General features: G+C 39.6%; 1 protein-coding gene across 1 annotated transcript in view; it reads right to left on the bottom strand.

Annotated features, from left to right (window-relative positions):
* Window positions 1–20,657, bottom strand: part of LOC149472082 (solute carrier family 26 member 10-like) — a 127,253-nt gene that overhangs the window by 58,540 nt on the left and 48,056 nt on the right. Inside the window, exon 6 of the mRNA XM_089692620.1 lies at window positions 7,920–8,002. Within this exon, the coding sequence (XP_089548746.1) occupies window positions 7,920–8,002 (83 nt within the window). The remainder of the gene's footprint in view (window positions 1–7,919; window positions 8,003–20,657) is intronic.

Genomic DNA, 20,657 nt, shown 5'->3' with positions numbered 1-20,657 from the left:
CAGGACACAAAGCAGGCAAAAGTTTGAGCATTTATCCAAATGCCCAAAAAGCCAGAGTTCAATCCAAACCTAGGTTTGCACTGAACCATCTGCTCATCTTTAGTCGTAAAGTAAGGATAGAAAGACATCTTTATCACAACTGCATCACAAACATGAGTGTCTCACGATTATTTATTCTGACACAATGAAACTTGTTGCAAACTCTTCATTAAAAGTGATCATATGTATCAATAGTTACAAAGAAACACATATAACAGAATATTTATCCAAAGTAGGCAACATTGTAAGCATTCTGAAGCCATATACAGACTACTTCACTTCACCTGTTCTGACATCTGTGGGTATCTTGTAATTCAACCAGCCCTTCCACCACACCACAGTGAATTAGTTTACAGCCTGCTGGCTGCACACAGTGTCATAATTCATTATTATGACAAACTATATATATATATGGTCAATATTGGCTGCTGTGTGGCTCCCTTGGTAGAAAAACATCACTCCAAAAGTTATATCATTTATAATATATATATATATATATATATATATATATATATATACTGCTCACAAAAATTAAAGGAACACTTTGAAAAACATCAGATCTCAATAGGAAGAAATATCATGCTGGATATCTATACGGATATGGACTGGGTAATGTGTTAGAAAGTAAGGATGCCCATCATTTGATGGAAGTGAAAATGATCAACCTGCAGAGGACTGAATGTGCTGTTCTCCTCATATTTGTTATTTAACTGTGCATTGTATCACCAATTCTTATTTCACAGCGTTTGTTTCTATGTATTGATCTGTTGCTGCCATCTGCTGGCCAGAATTTGCATGCTGCATGCCTCTGTTCTTGCTAGTAAAGTTTTTTCTCTACTGGGCGTGGTTTTAGGCAAGCCTTGGTTCTGGTCATTTCCTGCAGCCATTTTTATGTGCTTTATAGCTGTGTGACAGGACGTTCAACACCCTGGGCTTGTGAAGGCATCAGTTTTTGACCAGCAGTTAGCCTCAGGAAAGATATCACAGGACAGCATCAATACCTCTACTACCTTACAGTATTGTATCACTGTTTGTCGCTGTATTTGGATCAAATAAACCCACGCTGATTTCATTCCTGTGTATACGTTTGGATCCGTCTAACCTGAGCATCTGCTGGTCCGGTCTGTTCCACTGCTTGGTTACGAAGGTAGGAAGTTACACAGCCATTATCAGTTATACCTTTATTCGCCTTCATGTGGGAACAGAACACTGAATTCAAAGACACCCCAAAATTCAAAGTGAAAAAATGATGCCGCAGATTGTCCATTTCCCTGAAATTTCATCGCAGCAACACAAAATGGCCCCCACGTGCTTGTATGCTTGCTTGACAACATCAGGGCATGCTCCTAATAAAACGACGGATGGGTATTTCCTCCCAGATCTGGACCAGGACATCACTGAGCTCCTGGACAGTCTGAGGTGCAACCTGGTGGCGTCAGATGGACCAAAACATGATGTCCCAGTGGTGTTCTATTGGATTTACTGTAGGTCAGGCAAGCATGGGAGCCATTCACGGGTATCTATTCCTTCATGCTCCAGGAACTATCTGTATACTCTTGCCACATGAGGCCGGGCATTGTTGTGCACCAGGAGGAACCCAGGACCCACTGCACCAGCTTAGGGTCTGACAATTGGTCCAAGGATTTCATCTCCATACATAATGGCAGTCAGGGTGCTATTGTCTAGCCCAGGGGTGGGCAAACTTTTAGACTTGAGGGCCGCAATGGGTTCATATATTGGACCCGGGGGCCGGACCAAGAGTAGATGAATGATGTGTATGTGTCATCCAAAGTAAGTATAGTAATATTCCCCCATAGTAAGCATAGTAATTCATCCCCCATAGTAATTCATCCCCCATAGTAATTCATCCCCAATATCGTAATTCATCCCCCCATAGTAATTCACCCCCCATAGTAATTCATCCCCCATAAGTAATTCACCCCCCATAGTGATTAATCCCCCATATAGTAATTCATCCCCCCTATAGTAATTCATCCCCCCTATAGTAATTCATCCCCCATAGTAATTCATCCCCCATATAGTAATTCATCCCCCATATAGTAATTCATTCCCCATATTAAGTCCCCAAGTCCCCCCTGTGTCAATTCACTCACCTTTGCTCCGCGCATTCCTCTCGCCGTGTTCCCGCGCCATTCCGGTGTAGCATGAAAATCTGTCTCCTATGAGGATCTGTCCTCCTCGACGTATCTGCGCATGTGCCAGTTTCAGGCATTAGCAGCCGATCGGCGATCTTCAGCACATGCGCAGATACGTCGAGGGGGACAGATCCTCATAGCAGACAGATTTTCATGCTACACCGGTCTTCAGGGCGGACTGTGAGAGGAGCCTAGCTCCGCGGGCCGGATTAAAAGGTCCGCCGGGCCGTAGTTTACCCATTGCTGGTCTAGCCTGTAGAGGTCTGTGCGACCCTCCATGGATATGCCTCCTTGGACCATCACTGACCCACCACCAAAACGGTCATGCTGAACGATGTTACGATGAACAATATATACTGTATATATATATAAACCTTTTACAAAAATATACAAAAAACGGCAAAATCATTTATCTACTAGTACGACCACTAGTATCTTTAAGAACTAGTTTAACTTACATATACTCTAAATATTCGAAATCTGTTAATGGAATGGGATACCCCATATCAGTTATTTTCACTGTACTTTGATCTGAATCTTCCTTATCTTCTATCAGAAAATCCATATGTGCAATTGAATTAACCAGGTTTGTGATAACTAATACTTTTGAAGCAGTTACAGCAACAGTTTTTTCCTTTCAAGATAAAGGTTTTACATGATTGAATAAAAGCTGACCCTTGTAAGCACCACAGTCAGTGTGAAATGGTTTGTCTCAATCTCTTATTGGTGGGAATCACAGGTGAAAATAAAAGAAAAAAAGCTTAAAACAATGAAAATGAATAGAGATGAGCGAATTATTCAAAAATTCGATTCGGCTGCCGAATTTGAGGAAGAAATTCGATTCGATGCGAATTAATTCGCTACGAATTTAACTTATTAAAAGGGTTTCTAGGCTTCAGAGAGCCTTTAAATTAGTGCAGAACACTGTACCTTTAATTTAAATGCCCTTGGAGATGAGGAAGGAGAAGGAGAAGGATGAGAAGAAGGAGAAGGAGAAGGATGAGAAGAAGGAGAAGGAGAAGGATGAGAAGAAGGAGAAGGAGAAGGATGAGAAGAAGGAGAAGGAGAAGGATGAGAAGAAGGAGAAGGAGAAGGATGAGAAGAAGGAGAAGGATGAGAAGAAGGAGAAGGAGAAGGATGAGAAGATGGAGAAGGAGAAGGATGAGAAGGAGAAGGATGAGAAGAAGGAGAAGGAGAAGGATGAGAAGAAGGAGAAGGAGAAGGATGAGAAGAAGGAGAAGGAGAAGGATGAGAAGAAGGAGAAGGAGAAGGATGAGAAGAAGGAGAAGGAGAAGGATGAGAAGAAGGAGAAGGATGAGAAGAAGGATGAGAAGAAGGATGAGAAGAAGGAGAAGGATGAGAAGAAGGATGAGAAGAAGGAGAAGGATGAGAAGAAGAAGGATGAGAAGAAGAAGAAGGATGAGAAGAAGGAGAAGGATGAGAAGAAGGATGAGAAGAAGGAGAAGGATGAGAAGAAGGATGAGAAGAAGGAGAAGGATGAGAAGAAGGAGAAGGAGAAGGAGAAGGATGAGAAGAAGGAGAAGGAGAAGGATGAGAAGATGGAGAAGGATGAGAAGAAGGAGAAGGAGAAGGATGAGAAGAAGGAGAAGGAGAAGGATGAGAAGAAGGAGAAGGAGAAGGATGAGAAGAAGGAGAAGGATGAGAAGAAGGAGAAGGATGAGAAGAAGGAGAAGGATGAGAAGAAGGAGAAGGATGAGAAGAAGGAGAAGGATGAGAAGAAGGATGAGAAGAAGGAGAAGGAGAAGGATGAGAAGAAGGAGAAGGAGAAGGATGAGAAGAAGGAGAAGGAAACAAATAGATACAATGTTTCAACCGCTGTATGGAGGGAATGTCACAGAACTGTCAGAAATAGCGGAGCTCTGCAGATACACTTAGCAGAGCTCTGCAGATACACTTTTTGCCGGCTTGGAATTCTTCTTATTTTCATCCTACTTCTTCTTCTTCTTCTTCTTCTTCATCCTCATCCTCATCCTCTTCTTCTTCTTCTGAGGATGAGGATGAAGAAGAAGAAGAAGAAGTAGGATGAAAATAAGAAGAATTCCAAGCCGGCAAAAAGTGTATCTGCAGAGCTCCTCTAAGTGTATCTGCAGAATAGAGGAGCTCTGCAGATACACTTTTTGCCGGCTTGGAATTCTTCTTATTTTCATCCTACTTCTTCTTCTTCTTCTTCATCCTCATCCTCAGAAGAAGAAGAAGAGGATGAGGATGAGGATGAAGAGGAAGAAAAAGAAGAAGTAGGATGAAAATAAGAAGAATTCCAAGCCGGCAAAAAGTGTATCTGCAGAGCTCCTCTATTCTGCAGATACACTTAGAGGAGCTCTGCAGATACACTTTTTGCCGGCTTGGAATTCTTCTTATTTTCATCCTACTTCTTCTTCTTCTTCTTCTTCATCCTCATCCTCAGAAGAAGAAGAAGAGGATGAGGATGAGGATGAAGAGGAAGAAGAAGAAGAAGAAGAAGAAGTAGGATGAAAATAAGAAGAATTCCAAGCCGGCAAAAAGTGTATCTGCAGAGCTCCTCTATTCTGCAGATACACTTAGAGGAGCTCTGCAGATACACTTTTTGCCGGCTTAGAATTCTTCCTATTTTCATCCTACTTCTTCTTCTTCTTCTTCATCCTCATCCTCTTCTTCTTCTTCTGAGGATGAGGATGAGGATGAAGAAGAAGAAGAAGAAGTAGGATGAAAATAAGAAGAATTCCAAGCCGGCAAAAAGTGTATCTGCAGAGCTCCTCTAAGTGTATCTGCAGAATAGAGGAGCTCTGCAGATACACTTTTTGCCGGCTTGGAATTCTTCTTATTTTCTTCCTACTTCTTCTTCTTCTTCTTCTTCTTCATCCTCATCCTCAGAAGAAGAAGAAGAGGATGAGGGTGAGGATGAAGAGGAAGAAGAAGAAGAAGAAGAAGAAGAAGGATGAAAATAAGAAGAATTCCAAGCCGGCAAAAAGTGTATCTGCAGAGCTCCTCTATTCTGCAGATACACTTAGAGGAGCTCTGCAGATACACTTTTTGCCGGCTTGGAATTCTTCTTATTTTCATCCTACTTCTTCTTCTTCTTCTTCTTCATCCTCATCCTCAGAAGAAGAGGATGAGGATGAGGATGAAGAGGAAGAAGAAGAAGTAGGATGAAAATAAGAAGAATTCCAAGCCGGCAAAAAGTGTATCTGCAGAGCTCCTCTATTCTGCAGATACACTTAGAGGAGCTCTGCAGATACACTTTTTGCCGGCTTGGAATTCTTCTTATTTTCATCCTACTTTTTCTTCATCCTCATCCTCAGAAGAAGAAGAGGATGAGGATGAAGAGGAAGAAGAAGAAGAAGTAGGATGAAAATAAGAAGAATTCCAAGCCGGCAAAAAGTGTATCTGCAGAGCTCCTCTATTCTGCAGATACACTTAGAGGAGCTCTGCAGATACACTTTTTGCCGGCTTGGAATTCTTCTTATTTTCATCCTACTTCTTCTTCTTCTTCTTCTTCATCCTCATCCTCTTCTTCTTCTTCTGAGGATGAGGATGAAGAAGAAGAAGAAGTAGGATGAAAATAAGAATAATTCCAAACCGGCAAAAAGTGTATCTGCAGAGTTCCTCTATTTCTGACAGTTCTCTGACTTTCACATTTACAGCGGTTGAAACATTGTATCTGTTTCCGAATAAAAACATCTGTATCCTAAATGGAAACAAATAGATACAATGTTTCAACCGCTGTACATGTGAAGGAACTGTCAGAGAACTGTCAGAAATAGCGGAGCTCTCTGCAGGGACACTTTTGCCGGCTGATCGGGAAAAATCCGATTCGCGCACCCGAAGTAGGCTAATATTCGGATTCGACGCGAATCGAATTTTTCCTGAAATTCGAATCGAATTCCACTTCGCCTGGTTCGATTCGCTCATCTCTAAAAATGAACAGAGCCACCACAATTGGTAGGCTGCAATATACATTTTAGCTTTTGAGCTTATACAGGTGAAACTCGAAAAATTAGAATATCGTGCAAAAGTTCATTTATTTCAGTAATGCAACTTAAAAGGTGAAACTAATATATGAGATAGACTCATTACATGCAAAGCAAGATAGTTCAAGCCGTGATTTGTCATAATTGTGATGATTATGGCTTACAGCTCATGAAATACCCAAATCCACAATCTCAGAAAATTAGAATATTGTGAAAATGTGCAATATTCTCGGCTCAAAATGTCCCACTCCAATCAGCTAATTAAGCCATAACACCTGCAAAGGGTTCCTGAGCCTTTAAATGGTCTCTCAGTCTGGTTCAGTAGGAATCACAATCATGGGAAAGACTGCTGACCTGACAGTTGTGCAGAGAACCATCATTGACACCCTCCATAAGGAGGGAAAGCCTCAAAAGGTAATTGCAAAAGAAGTTGGATGTTCCCAAAGTGCTGTATCAAAGCACATTAATAGAAAGTTATGTGGAAGGGAAAAGTGTGGAAGAAAAAGGTGCACAAGCAGCAGGGATGACCGCAGCCTGGAGAGGATTGTCAGGAAAAGGCCATTCAAAAGTGTTGGGGACTTTCACAAGGAGTGGACTGAGGCTGGAGTCAGTGCATCAAGAGCCACCACACACAGACGGATCCTGCACATGGGCTTCAAATGTTATACTCCTCTTGTCAAGCCGCTCCTGAACAACAAACAACGTCAGAAGCGTCTTACATGGGCTAAAGAAAAACAGACCTGGTCTGTTGCTCGGTGGTCCAAAGTCCTCTTTTCTGATGAGAGTAACTTTTGCATCTCATTTGGAAACCAAGGACCCAGAGTATGGAGGAAGAATAGATAGGCACACACTGCAAGATGCTTGAAGTCCAGTGTGATGTTTCCACAGTCTGTGTTGATTTGGGGAGCCATGTCATCTGCTGGTATTGGTCTACTGTGCTTCATTAAGTCCAGGGACAACGCATCTGTCTACCAGGAGATTTTGGAGCACTTCATGCTTCTTTCCACAGACGAGCTTTATGGAGATGCTGACTTAATTTTCCAGTAGGACTTGGCACCTGCCCACAATGCCAAAAGCACCAAAACCTGGTTCAATGACCGTGGGATTACTGTGCTTGATTGGCCAGCAAACTCGCCTGACCTGAACCCCATAGAGAATCTATGGGGCATTGCCAAGAGAAAGATGAGAGACATGAGACCGAACAATGCAGAAGAGCTGAAGGCCGCTATTGAAGCATCTTGGTCTTCCATAACACCTCAGCAGTGCCACAGGCTGATAGCTTCCATGCCACGCCACATTGAGGCAGTAATTGCTGCAAAAGGGGCCCAAACCAAGTATTGAGTACATATGCATGCTTATACTTTTCAGACGTCTGATATTGTTCTATGTATAATCCTTGTTTTATTGATTGCATGTAATATTCTAATTTTCTGAGATTGTGGATTTGGGGTTTTCATGAGCTGTAAGCCATAATCATCACAATTATGACAAATCACGGCTTGAACTATCTTGCTTTGCATGTAATGAGTCTATCTCATATAATAGTTTCACCTTTTAAGTTGCATCACTGAAATAAATGAACTTTTGCACGATATTCTAATTTTTCGAGTTTCACCTGTATATGCTTTGACAATGTAGGTGACATTTTATAGACACATTTATCTTGTCAAGGCCATTTGTTTTCTGTGTATAGAGTTCTGTTCATTCCAGTTATTCTCATTTATACAATTCAACACACTATATATGTTAATATTACCCAGCTGGTATACTGCCAACTATTTGCACATTGTATCGATGATCCAGAGATGAAGCAAAAGTTATTCCAGTAGTGAGGAGGACCTGCAGCAAAAATTAAAAATGTTTCTTTTGTAAGCATTCTTTCATTCTTGAAAAAAAAAAAAAAAACATTAAAAACCACAATGTAATTACTATTCTTTCAAAAAGTAATTATAACACCTTAATCTTTATATTTTACTCTTATATTACCTATATATTACTATAAAGTACATAATTCAATTCCCTGCTTCATTTGAAAGCTGACTAGACATGTGCAATATAATTTTGTTCCAAATCGTAATTCGGATGAATTTTTCATTATTCTGAGATTTGGTTGTATCCGAATTTTTGAATTACAATAATAACAAATTTAAATGAATCCGAAATATTGAAACAAAGTTTGGCTGATATTCAAATTCAAAAAGAATCTGCATCGAATTTAAAAAAATTTGAATCAGAAATTAGAAAACTAAATTTGAAATTAAATGCAAAATCAAATTTGAAAGCAAAAAGAGAATAAAAAATAAATAAAAAGAATAGAATAGAAAATAAAATAATAGAAAAGAGTAGAAAGGAATACAGTAGAGGAAAACAGAACAGAATAGAATAGAAAATAAAAGAATAGAACAGAATAGAAAATAAAATAAAAGAATAGCATAAATCAAACAAAATAGAATAGAAATAGAATAGAAATGAAAGGAAGAGAATAGAAAAGAATAGAATAAATTAGAATCGCAAAGAACAGAATAGAATAGAAAATATAAGAACAGAATAGAAAAGAATAGCATAGAAAACACAATACAATAGAATAGAAAGGAATAACAGAATATAAAAGAATAGAGTAAAAGAGAACTAAATAGAATAGAAAATAAAACAATAAAATAAAATACAATTTAAAAGAATAGAATAGAAAAGAATAGAATCAATTAGAATAGATTAAAAAAGAATAGACTACAATAAAAAAAGTAGAATAGAATAAAATAATAGAGTATATCACTCTTCCGAAATTCAAATTTTGAATAGAATGAATTCGAATTTGAGATAGATTAGAAAGAATAGATTAGAATAGAAATTAAAATAATAGAATAGAATATACAATAAAAGAATAAAATAAAAGAGCATTTAAAGGTATAGAATAAAAAAGAATAAAATATGAATAAAATAAAAAAGAATACAATAGAATAGAGAAAACAATAGAATAGAATAGAATTAAATTGAGACAATATAACTGTCTTCCAAAATTCTAATTTAAAATAGAATGAATTTGAAAAGAATAGATTAGAATATAAAAGAAAATAATTGGAATAGAAAATAAAAGATTAGAATAGAAACGAATAGAGTGAAACAGAACAAAATAGGATATAAAATAGCAGAATATAATAGAAAAGAATAGAATCAATTAGAATTGAAAAGAATAGAATATAAAATAAAAGAATATACACTATATTTCCAAAAGTAATGGAACACCTGCCTTTACACCCACATGCACCATAATGGCATCCCAGTCTTATTCTGTAGGGTTCAATATTGAGTTGGCCCACCCTTTGCAGCTATAACAGCTTCAACTCTTCTGAGAAGGCTGTCCACAAGGTTTGTGTCTATGGGAATGTTTGACCATTCTTCCAGAAGCACATATGAGAGATCAGGAACTGATGTCGAAAAAGAAGGCCTGGCTCACAGTCTGCACTCTAATTCATCCCAAAGATGTTCTATTGGGCTGAGTTCAGGACTCTGTGCAGGCTAGTCAAGTTCTGCCACCCCACATTCGCTTATCCATGTCTTCATGGACCTTGCTTTGTGCACTGGTGCGCAGTCAGGTGTGAACAGGAAGGGGCCACCCCCAAACTATTCCCACAAAGTTGGGAGCATGAAATTGTCCAAAATGTCTTGGTATGCTGACACATTAAGAGTTGAAGGCCACACGAACTTTGGAGATCTTTAGCTATTGACACTGCAGACGGAGGTTTCTGCGCACTGTGCACTTCGGCATGCCCTGACCCTGCTCTGTCATTTTACATGGCCTACCACTTCATGGCTGAGTTGCTGTTGTTCCCAGTTGCTTTAACTTTGTTATAATACCACTAACAGTTGACTGTGGAATATTTAGTAGCAAGGAAATTTCACGTATGGACTTATTGCACAAGTGTCAACCTATCATGGTACCACGCTTGAATTCACTGAGCTCCTGAGAGCGACCCATTCTTTCACAAATGTTTGTAGAAGCAGTCTGCATGCCTAGGTGCTTGATTTTATACACCTGTAGCCATGGAGATGATTAGAACACCTGAATCCAATGATTTGGAGGGGTGTCTCAATACTTTTTCAATATAGTGTAGTACAAAATAATAGAATAGATTGAAAAAAAAACCAATAGAATAGAATAAAATAGAAAGATTGTAACTGTCTTTCAAAATTCAAATTTCCAATAGAATGAATTTGAATTCAGTTGAAATTTCTTGAATTTTGTCCAATTTTTTCAAATCTGATTGAATTTTTGGATTCGGTCAAATTCAGAAAATTCAAACCAAATTCGAATACGAAAAAAAAAACCTGAATTCCGAAAAAATGAATTAAACAAATTTAATGACGCTAAAGAAACAAAATTGGTCAATTAAATCAAATCGAAACGAAACAAAATGAACCTTTTTTTTTTCAGATTTTCACATTCCGTAGCCTCCCTAGCGGTATGATTATGTCAGTATTTCTGTGCTCAAAGCAGTACTTTATTTGCATGGAAATATGTTGTTTTTTATTGTAGGCCTGTAATTTTTAGGAATAACTCACTGAAATCTGTCTGAACAAGAGTCTAGTAAACATCCCGGGTATGTTAAAATTTGAAACACGAAATCATAAATTATAATTTAATAAATAATCATAAAAAATAATAATATAATAATAATAAATTAAATTCAATAATATAATCAAACCAAAAACACCGAAATTTGAAATAGAGCGCCAAGTTCGCACATCACTGAGCAAAGTCGCAAAATCGTTTTCAGTGTCTGATGACCAATTTCCCCACGAATCATTATCACTCAATTCTGCAAGTAGTTCTAATTTATTATCACTGTTCTCTAGCTGGTCTAAAACCGCTTTTGACCTAAAGGGACACTTTTTGGACTCCATGGACGTTTCTCAGTTTCAAGGCAGAAAGAACAGTAAAAATGCAGGCAGGGCTCAGGACAAAGCACTCGGGACAAAATGTATGTGAAATGGTTTGATACAGTAATGTTTTACTATGTGATTTTAGTGTATTGAGTGAATGTCACTTTTTAAAATTTTTTAATTTTCCGCTGGTTTCATCCCCGTACGTCCCAACGTCACAGGGAATGGAACCCAGAAGGAACATTGGCCGGAGGAGATGGCCAGGGACGCTGTAGGGGGGACATCGCGGGAGTGAAGGACAAGGTAAGTGCAGAAGGGATCCCGGAGCAATGCTGCAGGGTAATCCCAAGTGTAGCTCGGGGTTACCGCTTGTGGTGCTACGTTTGGGAATACCTCCAGGGAGGTTAAGCTGACATTTTTTCAGTTTCTATGTGTAGCCAAGTGCTTGACTAGAGACATAGCAATTTAGGACACTGTGCTGCAGTGCTCTCTGTGCTGCCAATGGACTTGCTGAATGGGTTAACACTAACTCTCCTCCATCCACCAGGAGGAGCTGACAAGCAGAAGGAGCTCAACTGACTTAATGGTTGGAACCACTGAAACATGGGAGATGAACTTCAGGAAATAAAATTTACTATAGTAGTTAAAGGACTATTGAACTACAATTCCCATTGTGGGACAGGTATACAGAAAGAGATCTGTATTTCCACAGGCTGAATGCCAAGGGTTTCCTCTTTGCTGCGATGACACAAGGTGTGCACATCACTGTTACTGTGTGCATATCAACCTGCTACAATTCTGTGGCCATGTGCTGAGGACTGGAGTCACTCCAGGCAGATCCAGAAGTGAGCTGACATCTGAACAGTGGTACCTCTGTATCACTGAGTTTGGTGAGACCATGATGCTGCCACTAACCTGTTGCTGTCAGCAGAGACTGAGCACATAGGGATTGACCATCTAACTAGGAGCTTTATTTACAGCATGGAAACTTTACTGAGACTGTACTCATGTGCACCACCATAAAGACTGGGCCCCAACGCAAGGTGGTTGAAGAACTAGATCTAAAGACTGCTCAGTCAGCTGCTTTGCAAGAACTTTGCCTATTGTCCAAAGTAAGAGGGAGGAAGCCTTACATTTCTTCTCTGCCATTCATGTAAAGTGCTTTTTAAAGCCTAGCCTACTGTTTGCAGAGGAGTTATTTGTGTATTGATTAGCATTGTTGTTGCTGTTTTTTAATGCCAATACTTATTGCTGATTTTGTGGATTACCAGGTTTACTGTACTTTAGCTGCACAGAACTCCATTTTATGATGCTATAGTCTAGTGAACATATTGGGGTTGATTTACTAAAACTGGAGAGTGTAAAATCTGGTGCAACTCTGCATAGAAACCAATCAGATTTCAGTTTTTTTTTCGTCAAAGCTTAATTGAACAAGCTGAAGTTAGAAGTTGATTGACTACCATGCACAGCTGCACCAGATTTTGCAGTTTCTCCAGTTATAGTAAATCAACCCCATTGTCTAGTGAAACTGTGACTGACCAAACCCTTTACTTCTCATTTATGTGCATACTGCTGTTTACTGAAACCCATTTTTTATACAATTCAGCTCTGCCCCATACCAGAAATACTGCTAAATGGCAGCAGCTGTGCGCAAAATCACAGATATATACATGGTTTTCAGGTAGGGGGCACACGCGCCCTACCTGCGCCACCGTGCGCCGCTGCAACTATCATTTACCGGGTCCTGGCCAGTGATTACTCGCCGGCACCCAATGATTGCCGAGGGTCTCTGACGGGGGGGGGGAGAATTGTTAGTAAACAAAACCGTTCTCCTCCAGGTCAGCTCCTGCACACTGCTTTGCATGGCTGTGCACAGCACAGCCATGCAAAGCAGTGTGCTTACAGTGAAGCACAAACACAGCACACATTGTAAAATGTCACACAGCACACAGTAAACTCTTTGATTGCCCCACATGTTAACCCCTTCATGCCCAGTGACATTACTACAGTGTCAGTGCTTTTTAATAGCACTGATCACTGTACTGGTGTCACTGAGGATGTCAGTGACACCAAGTCAGTTCCCCCCAGTGTTAGAATGCCCGCTGCAGTCCCGCTATAAGTGGCTGATCGCCGCCATTACTAGTATAAGAAAAAAAAAGCCCAGTATATATTTTGCCATTTGTAAATGCCATAACTTTCAAGTAAACCAATTAATTTTTTTTAGCAAAGACATGTAGCAGAATACATTTTGTCCTAAATTTATGACTAAATTTGATTTTTAAAATGTTTTTATTGGCCATGTTTAATAGCAAAAAGTTAAAAAATATTATTTTTTTCTCAAAAGTGGTGGTCTTTTTTTTTTATAGCATAAAAAACTAAACACGCACAGGCAATCAAATACCACCAAAAGAAAGCTCTATTCATGAGGAAAAAAGGATGTAAATTTAATTTGGGTGCAGCGTTGCATGACCGCGCAATTTTCAGTTCAAGTTACAAAGCGCCGTAACGCAAACAATGGCCTGGTCAGGAAGGGGGGTAAATCCTCTGGAGGGTGGGTGGTTAATCACTAACCAGTCTGATGTTTTCTTTTTTGATACTGAACCTTAGTTCTCTGCAGGGCATCTATATTTGTGGTGCCAGTAGCAGTTATTATTTAATATGGAACCAGACAATCACCTACATTTCAAATCACTCAAGCAGCTGAAATCACCTTGTGCCCCTGACAGGTTTACAAATGCAAATTATACATTCCCAGTTCTCACAGCTTCTCCTAATAACTCTCAACCTCATTAGTGTCTGTTCAGTAAGATTTAGTGCCCGGTCATACCGGTGCGATTTCTGGTGCGATTGGGAAATCGCATCTAATGCATGTGAATGTCACTATCTTAACATGTGCGATTGGCTGCAGCGTGATTTCTAAAGTAGTTCTTTTTGTTACTTTTGTGCATTTTTGTTGTGATTTCACATACTGTACATAGAATAGAATGGAAATCGTACTGCAATTTGCAAGAAATCATTTAAAATCTTCACAAGTAGCAATCAAGTCTTCAAAAATTGCACCTGAAATTGTGATGAAATTGCACTTATATTGTAGTGGTGTGACTGGCGACTATGTGTCCTTGTGAATACAACAAAATTATTGAGATCTTTAATATATCTTCCGTATAATATTCAGAAAAAATAAAGGCTCACCAGATGACCAGACCCTTCATACAAAAATAGATCATATCAGGCTTATGAATTAATTCATCAATGGCCAACAGTTGTTCCATCTTTCTTTTTCAATGTCCACATCCAGTATTCCTATATTTCTTATTTTCTCCCATAAGTATATTAAAACCAAAAGGACAATTACAGTGAAAGAAATAAGTATTTGATCCCCTGCTGATTTTGAATGTTTGCCCACTCACAAAGAAATGATCAGTCTAAAAATCGAATGGTAGGTGTATTGTAACACTGAGAGACAGAATAGCAACAAAAAATTCAAAAGAAATGCATGTCTAACAAACACTCAGATTCCAAACTCTCTACCATGGCAAAGACCAAACAGCTGTCCAAGGATGTCAGGGACAAGATTGTAGACCTACACAAGGCTGGACTGGGCTACCAAACTATCGCCAAGCAGCTTGGTGAGAAGGTGACAACAGTTGGTGCAATCATTCGCAAATGGAAGAAACACAAAACAACTGTCAGTTTCCCTAGGTCTGATGCACCATGCAAGATTTCACCTCGTGGAGTGTCAATGATCATGACAACAGTGAGGGAATCATCCCAGAACTACACGTGAGGATCTTGTCAATGATCTCCAGGCAGCTGGGACCACAGTCACCAAGAAAACAATTGGTAACAAACTACTCCAACAAGGATTGAAATCCCTCCTTAAATGACCCAAATACCTCCAAGAGCTATTGCAACAAGAACAGCCCCATAGTGTAGTGTTATAAGAAGTATAAAAAGTGAAACAACTTTATTTAAAATATGCTCCCATAGGAAAATGATATGCTCTGTTCAAACAAAGATGGTGGAATAACCAATTCTGGCCTGATGTGCTGACTTCACTTCCTCTGAAAGTGGTAACTCTACCATCTTTATTTGAACTTTGTTTCTTTGTTTTTGCAATACTACTGTATATACTACACTATAACTGTAATTTTGGTTTTTAATTGCATGCCTGAAATGACAATTTTTCTGTGAAGGGTCTGATCTTCTGGTGAGCGTTTATTTTTTCTGAATATTATAGAGAAGATATAGTAAGGAATTCAAGATTCTTGTTGTATTCACAAGGACACATAATATTATTGAACAAACACAGGTGAGGTTGAAAGTTAGTGGGGGCAACTCTGAGTGCTGGAAATACATAATTTGCTCCCAGTAGCAGTGCAATATCCATTTGCTTAACCTGATGTGTCAGTGGGGCTGAGGTTGTTCTCAGAGTTGAGACAGAAGAACAGAGAACCCAATCTACCAAGCAGCTCCTGCAGGGGTAGAACTACATATGTACCAGTTTTCTTTGCAACAATTTCTTTTTTTGGGGGTCTTTTGTCTACACTACAGAAAAATAGCAGGCAAAGCAATTTTTTCTCAAGGCTTTATAGAGTGGATCTCCTAACATGTTTTTGGTTGGAAAAAGTAGAGCAGGATAGGTTTTTACTGATGTCTGTATTAACACTGGAAGATTTCCCCTTCCTTACTTCCACTAGGGTGGAAAGTGAAGATACATTTCCCAACAGGGAAACAGACCAAAAATTGACAGAGGTCCTAATCTTTCCTAACCCCCTCTCTCTGTTTAACCAGTACAAACAATTATGGGAAAGGCTTTCAAAGAGAGACACATACAATAATAAAAACCTAACAGGGATTTCACTCTATCTAAGAAAAAAATATTTTGTTGAGTTATAGATAAGCATGTTTGTAACAGTTCATTCAAAGCGGCAGCTAAAAAAAAAAGCTCCCAGTCAGGGGCGGACTGACAACTCATGGGGCCCCCGGGCAATAGGGGATCATGGGGCCCCTGTGTCCTTGTGCAAACTCAAAAAAGCCTATGAAAAAGGTACCAGGGGCATCTCATGGGGCCCCCTACTGAACCCGGCCCTCGGGCAGTGCCTGAGTTTCATGCCCCCCGCCACCTAAACCATACCAAGATCTTCAGGTCTGGTATGGATTTTGAAGGGGACCCCACACCAAAACAAATGTCATGGGGGTCCCCCCAAAATCTATATCTATAAAAAAAAATTCACTTATTGTTTCCCTCAAAATCCATATCAGACCTGAATGGTCTGGTATGGATTGAATGGGACCCCCATGCTGTTTTTTTTTTAAATTTTTTTTACATTCTGCTGTCACCTCTCCTTAACACACAGCTTTTTACAATGAATTTGAAATGAATTTGGAGCCGTCCAAAGTCATACCAAGTGGATTAGAAAACTTTTTGAATTCACCTGGTATGATGAACATACGAAACAAATTCAGAAGAAGCCAAATGAATCCCGAAAATGAACTGGACAGACACAAGAAAAATTAATACACAAAATTATCAGCCTAATGAATGCATCCAAAATGAGGTGATACTAAATTTTCCAGCGTGCACATGTACAGCCTAATGATTGTGCAAAGAGTTTAGTTCTGTGTTATCCCTTGGCAAACATGGGATAAACAATCAGAATTAATCTTTCATAATATTAGAGACTAAATAATAATATAAGCTTTATTCCTGATACTGCTGAGATACTGCAATGTCCTAATAGCAAATTTCCAGAGACATGATTGTCCAAAAAATGCTTAATGTCTGACACACCAACCATTCAGGTACAGCTGTGATACCATATTTCACCAGATGGTGGTGCTATGGAAATGCAAATGTGAGATTCCTAATGTTGACACTGGTAAAAATGGAGAACTCTGGAAGGAGAGTCCTCTTTGTCACTATATGCAAAGCTATATGCTCATTGAATAGTGTGTAAACTGTGAATTTAAAAAGCATATAGGACAGGATAGACTAGGATGCTATGCCTTCGCTCTTTTGCTGTATTGTAATAGTTATGCAGCAGTCATTTGGTATGCTTATGATATATTATTACAGGTACTTATATAGCGCCGTGGCTTAAGCAGTGCTATACATATATATTGTACACTCACATCTGTCCCTAACCCTCGAGCAGTGTACAATGTAAGGTCCCTAACTTACATTCATATATACACATACTAGGGCCAATTTAGACAGGATCCAATTAACCTACCATGTTTTTCCTTCTTTCTAGTAAGAAATGTGCAAGTAGGTGAAAAGCAATGAAATACAATCTTACAGGCCATATCACACTGTAAATAGTGCCCAATATTATGTTTTCCTTAATGCAGTATTTTAAATGGCAATCACCATAAAACTTGATTGGGAGATCAGGGGAATATTTGTGATTTAAAATAAGATTGGTTGCATATTAATATTCAGTAGCTATGAGCTGTGTTCAATGTATCCTTTAAGAATAAAGAACTCTGATCTCTACTTATATCCTTGGCAGAGTTTGGATTCATAAATAGGTCACAACCAAATTTCCATTTTAAATAGAATTCCAATTTAAATGTGCTAGGTTTAACCTAAAATAAAAAAAAAACAAAATGTTTTTGGTGGCCACCACAACTGGGATCTAACTATTAGAAAGTACACTTCTTACAAGGGGAAAAATATATTTTTTATCTCTGAAAGCAGAAAACCCAAAGATAAGCATTAGAGATGAGCGAATCGAAGTATCCGAAGTGGAATTCGAGTCGAATTTCGGAAAAATTTCGATTCGTGCCGAATCCGAAAAACAGCCTAATTCGGACGCGCGAATCGAAATTTTTCCGAAAATGGCGGCTGACATGTGCGGCGACGGAGCGGGGATGTCGGGGAAGGCGCGCAGACAAGGCGCGCTGCCCCATAATGCATTCCTCAACGACATGTGATCGCATCAGCCAATCAGCAGCCAGCCAGCCAGCACTGTGTAATGGTCGAGGTATATATAGCGGCCATTTTGGAAATCTTCATTTGCCTGCAGTCATTGAACAGAGGCAGACCGCTCTGTACTAGGGACAGGGACAGAGTTAGGGCCACAGAAACGAGAATTGGGGACAGAGAGAAGTTACTTAGGGACAGAGAACCATTACTCAGGGACACAGACTTGTTAATGAGGGCCACAGAATCGTTATTTAGGGACAAAGAAACGCTAGTTAGGGCCACAGAATTCATACTCAGGGACAGACAGAATTGTTACTCAGTGCCAGAGAATTGTTACTTAGGGCCACAGAAACGTTATTAGGGCCACAGAATTTTTACTCAGGGACAGACAGAATTGTTACTGAGTGCCAGAGAATTGTTACTCAGGGACAGACAGAATTGTTACTGAGTGCCAGAGAATTCTTACTCAGGGCCACAGAATTCATTCTCAGGGACAGACAGAATTGTTACTCAGGGACAGACAGAATTGTTACTGAGTGCCAGAGAATTGTTACTCAGGGACAGACAGAATTGTTACTGAGTGCCAGAGAATTGTTACTCAGGGACAGACAGAATTGTTACTGAGTGCCAGAGAATTGTTACTCTCACAGACACAAAATTGTTACTTGCACAGACACAGAATTGTTACTTGCACAGACACACAATTGTTACTCAGGGCCACAGAATTCATACTCAGGGACAGACAGAATTGTTACTGAGTGCCAGAGAATTCTTACTCAGGGCCACAGAATTCATACTCAGGGACAGACAGAATTGTTACTCAGGGACAGACAGAATTGTTACTGAGTGCCAGAGAATTGTTACTCAGGGACAGACAGAATTGTTACTGAGTGCCAGAGAATTGTTACTCAGGGACAGACAGAATTGTTACTGAGTGCCAGAGAATTGTTACTCTCACAGACACAAAATTGTTACTTGCACAGACACAGAATTGTTACTCGCACAGAGACAGAATTGTTACTCAGGGCCACAGAATTCATACTCAGGGACAGACAGAATTGTTACTGAGTGCCAGAGAATTGTTACTCAGGGACAGACAGAATTGTTACTGAGTGCCAGAGAATTGTTACTCTCACAGACACAAAATTGTTACTTGCACAGACACAGAATTGTTACTTGCACAGACACACAATTGTTACTCAGGGCCACAGAATTCATACTCAGGGACAGACAGAATTGTTACTGAGTGCCAGAGAATTCTTACTCAGGGCCACAGAATTCATACTCAGGGACAGACAGAATTGTTACTCAGGGACAGACAGAATTGTTACTGAGTGCCAGAGAATTGTTACTCAGGGACAGACAGAATTGTTACTGAGTGCCAGAGAATTGTTACTCTCACAGACACAAAATTGTTACTTGCACAGACACAGAATTGTTACTTGCACAGACACACAATTGTTACTCAGGGCCACAGAATTCATACTCAGGGACAGACAGAATTGTTACTGAGTGCCAGAGAATTGTTACTCAGGGACAGACAGAATTGTTACTGAGTGCCAGAGAATTGTTACTCTCACAGACACAAAATTGTTACTTGCACAGACACAGAATTGTTACTTGCACAGACACACAATTGTTACTGAGTGCCAGAGAATTGTTACTCAGGGACAGACAGAATTGTTACTGAGTGCCAGAGAATTGTTACTCAGGGACAGACAGAATTGTTACTGAGTGCCAGAGAATTGTTACTCAGGGACAGACAGAATTGTTACTGAGTGCCAGAGAATTGTTACTCTCACAGACACAAAATTGTTACTTGCACAGACACAGAATTGTTACTCGCACAGAGACAGAATTGTTACTCAGGGCCACAGAATTCATACTCAGGGACAGACAGAATTGTTACTGAGTGCCAGAGAATTGTTACTCAGGGACAGACAGAATTGTTACTGAGTGCCAGAGAATTGTTACTCTCACAGACACAAAATTGTTACTTGCACAGACACAGAATTGTTACTTGCACAGACACACAATTGTTACTCAGGGCCACAGAATTCATACTCATGGACAGACAGAATTGTTACTGAGTGCCAGAGAATTGTTACTCAGGGACAGACAGAATTGTTACTGAGTGCCAGAGAATTGTTACTCAGGGACAGACAGAATTGTTACTGAGTGCCAGAGAATTGTTACTCTCACAGACACAAAATTGTTACTTGCACAGACACAGAATTGTTACTCGCACAGAGACAGAATTGTTACTCAGGGCCACAGAATTCATACTCAGGGACAGACAGAATTGTTACTGAGTGCCAGAGAATTGTTACTCAGGGACAGACAGAATTGTTACTGAGTGCCAGAGAATTGTTACTCTCACAGACACAAAATTGTTACTTGCACAGACACAGAATTGTTACTTGCACAGACACACAATTGTTACTCAGGGCCACAGAATTCATACTCAGGGACAGACAGAATTGTTACTGAGTGCCAGAGAATTGTTACTCAGGGACAGACAGAATTGTTACTGAGTGCCAGAGAATTGTTACTCTCACAGACACAAAATTGTTACTTGCACAGACACAGAATTGTTACTCGCACAGAGACAGAATTGTTACTCAGGGCCACAGAATTCATACTCAGGGACAGACAGAATTGTTACTGAGTGCCAGAGAATTG

The sequence above is a fragment of the Staurois parvus genome, unplaced genomic scaffold (genome assembly GCF_062004578.1).
Source record: "Staurois parvus isolate SC_StPar_1 unplaced genomic scaffold, SC_StPar_1.0 ptg000023l, whole genome shotgun sequence".
In the NCBI taxonomy this organism is placed as follows: Eukaryota; Metazoa; Chordata; class Amphibia; order Anura; family Ranidae; genus Staurois; species Staurois parvus.
Note: the sequence above shows the minus strand (reverse complement) of the source record. Positions and strands in the feature narration are given on the sequence as shown.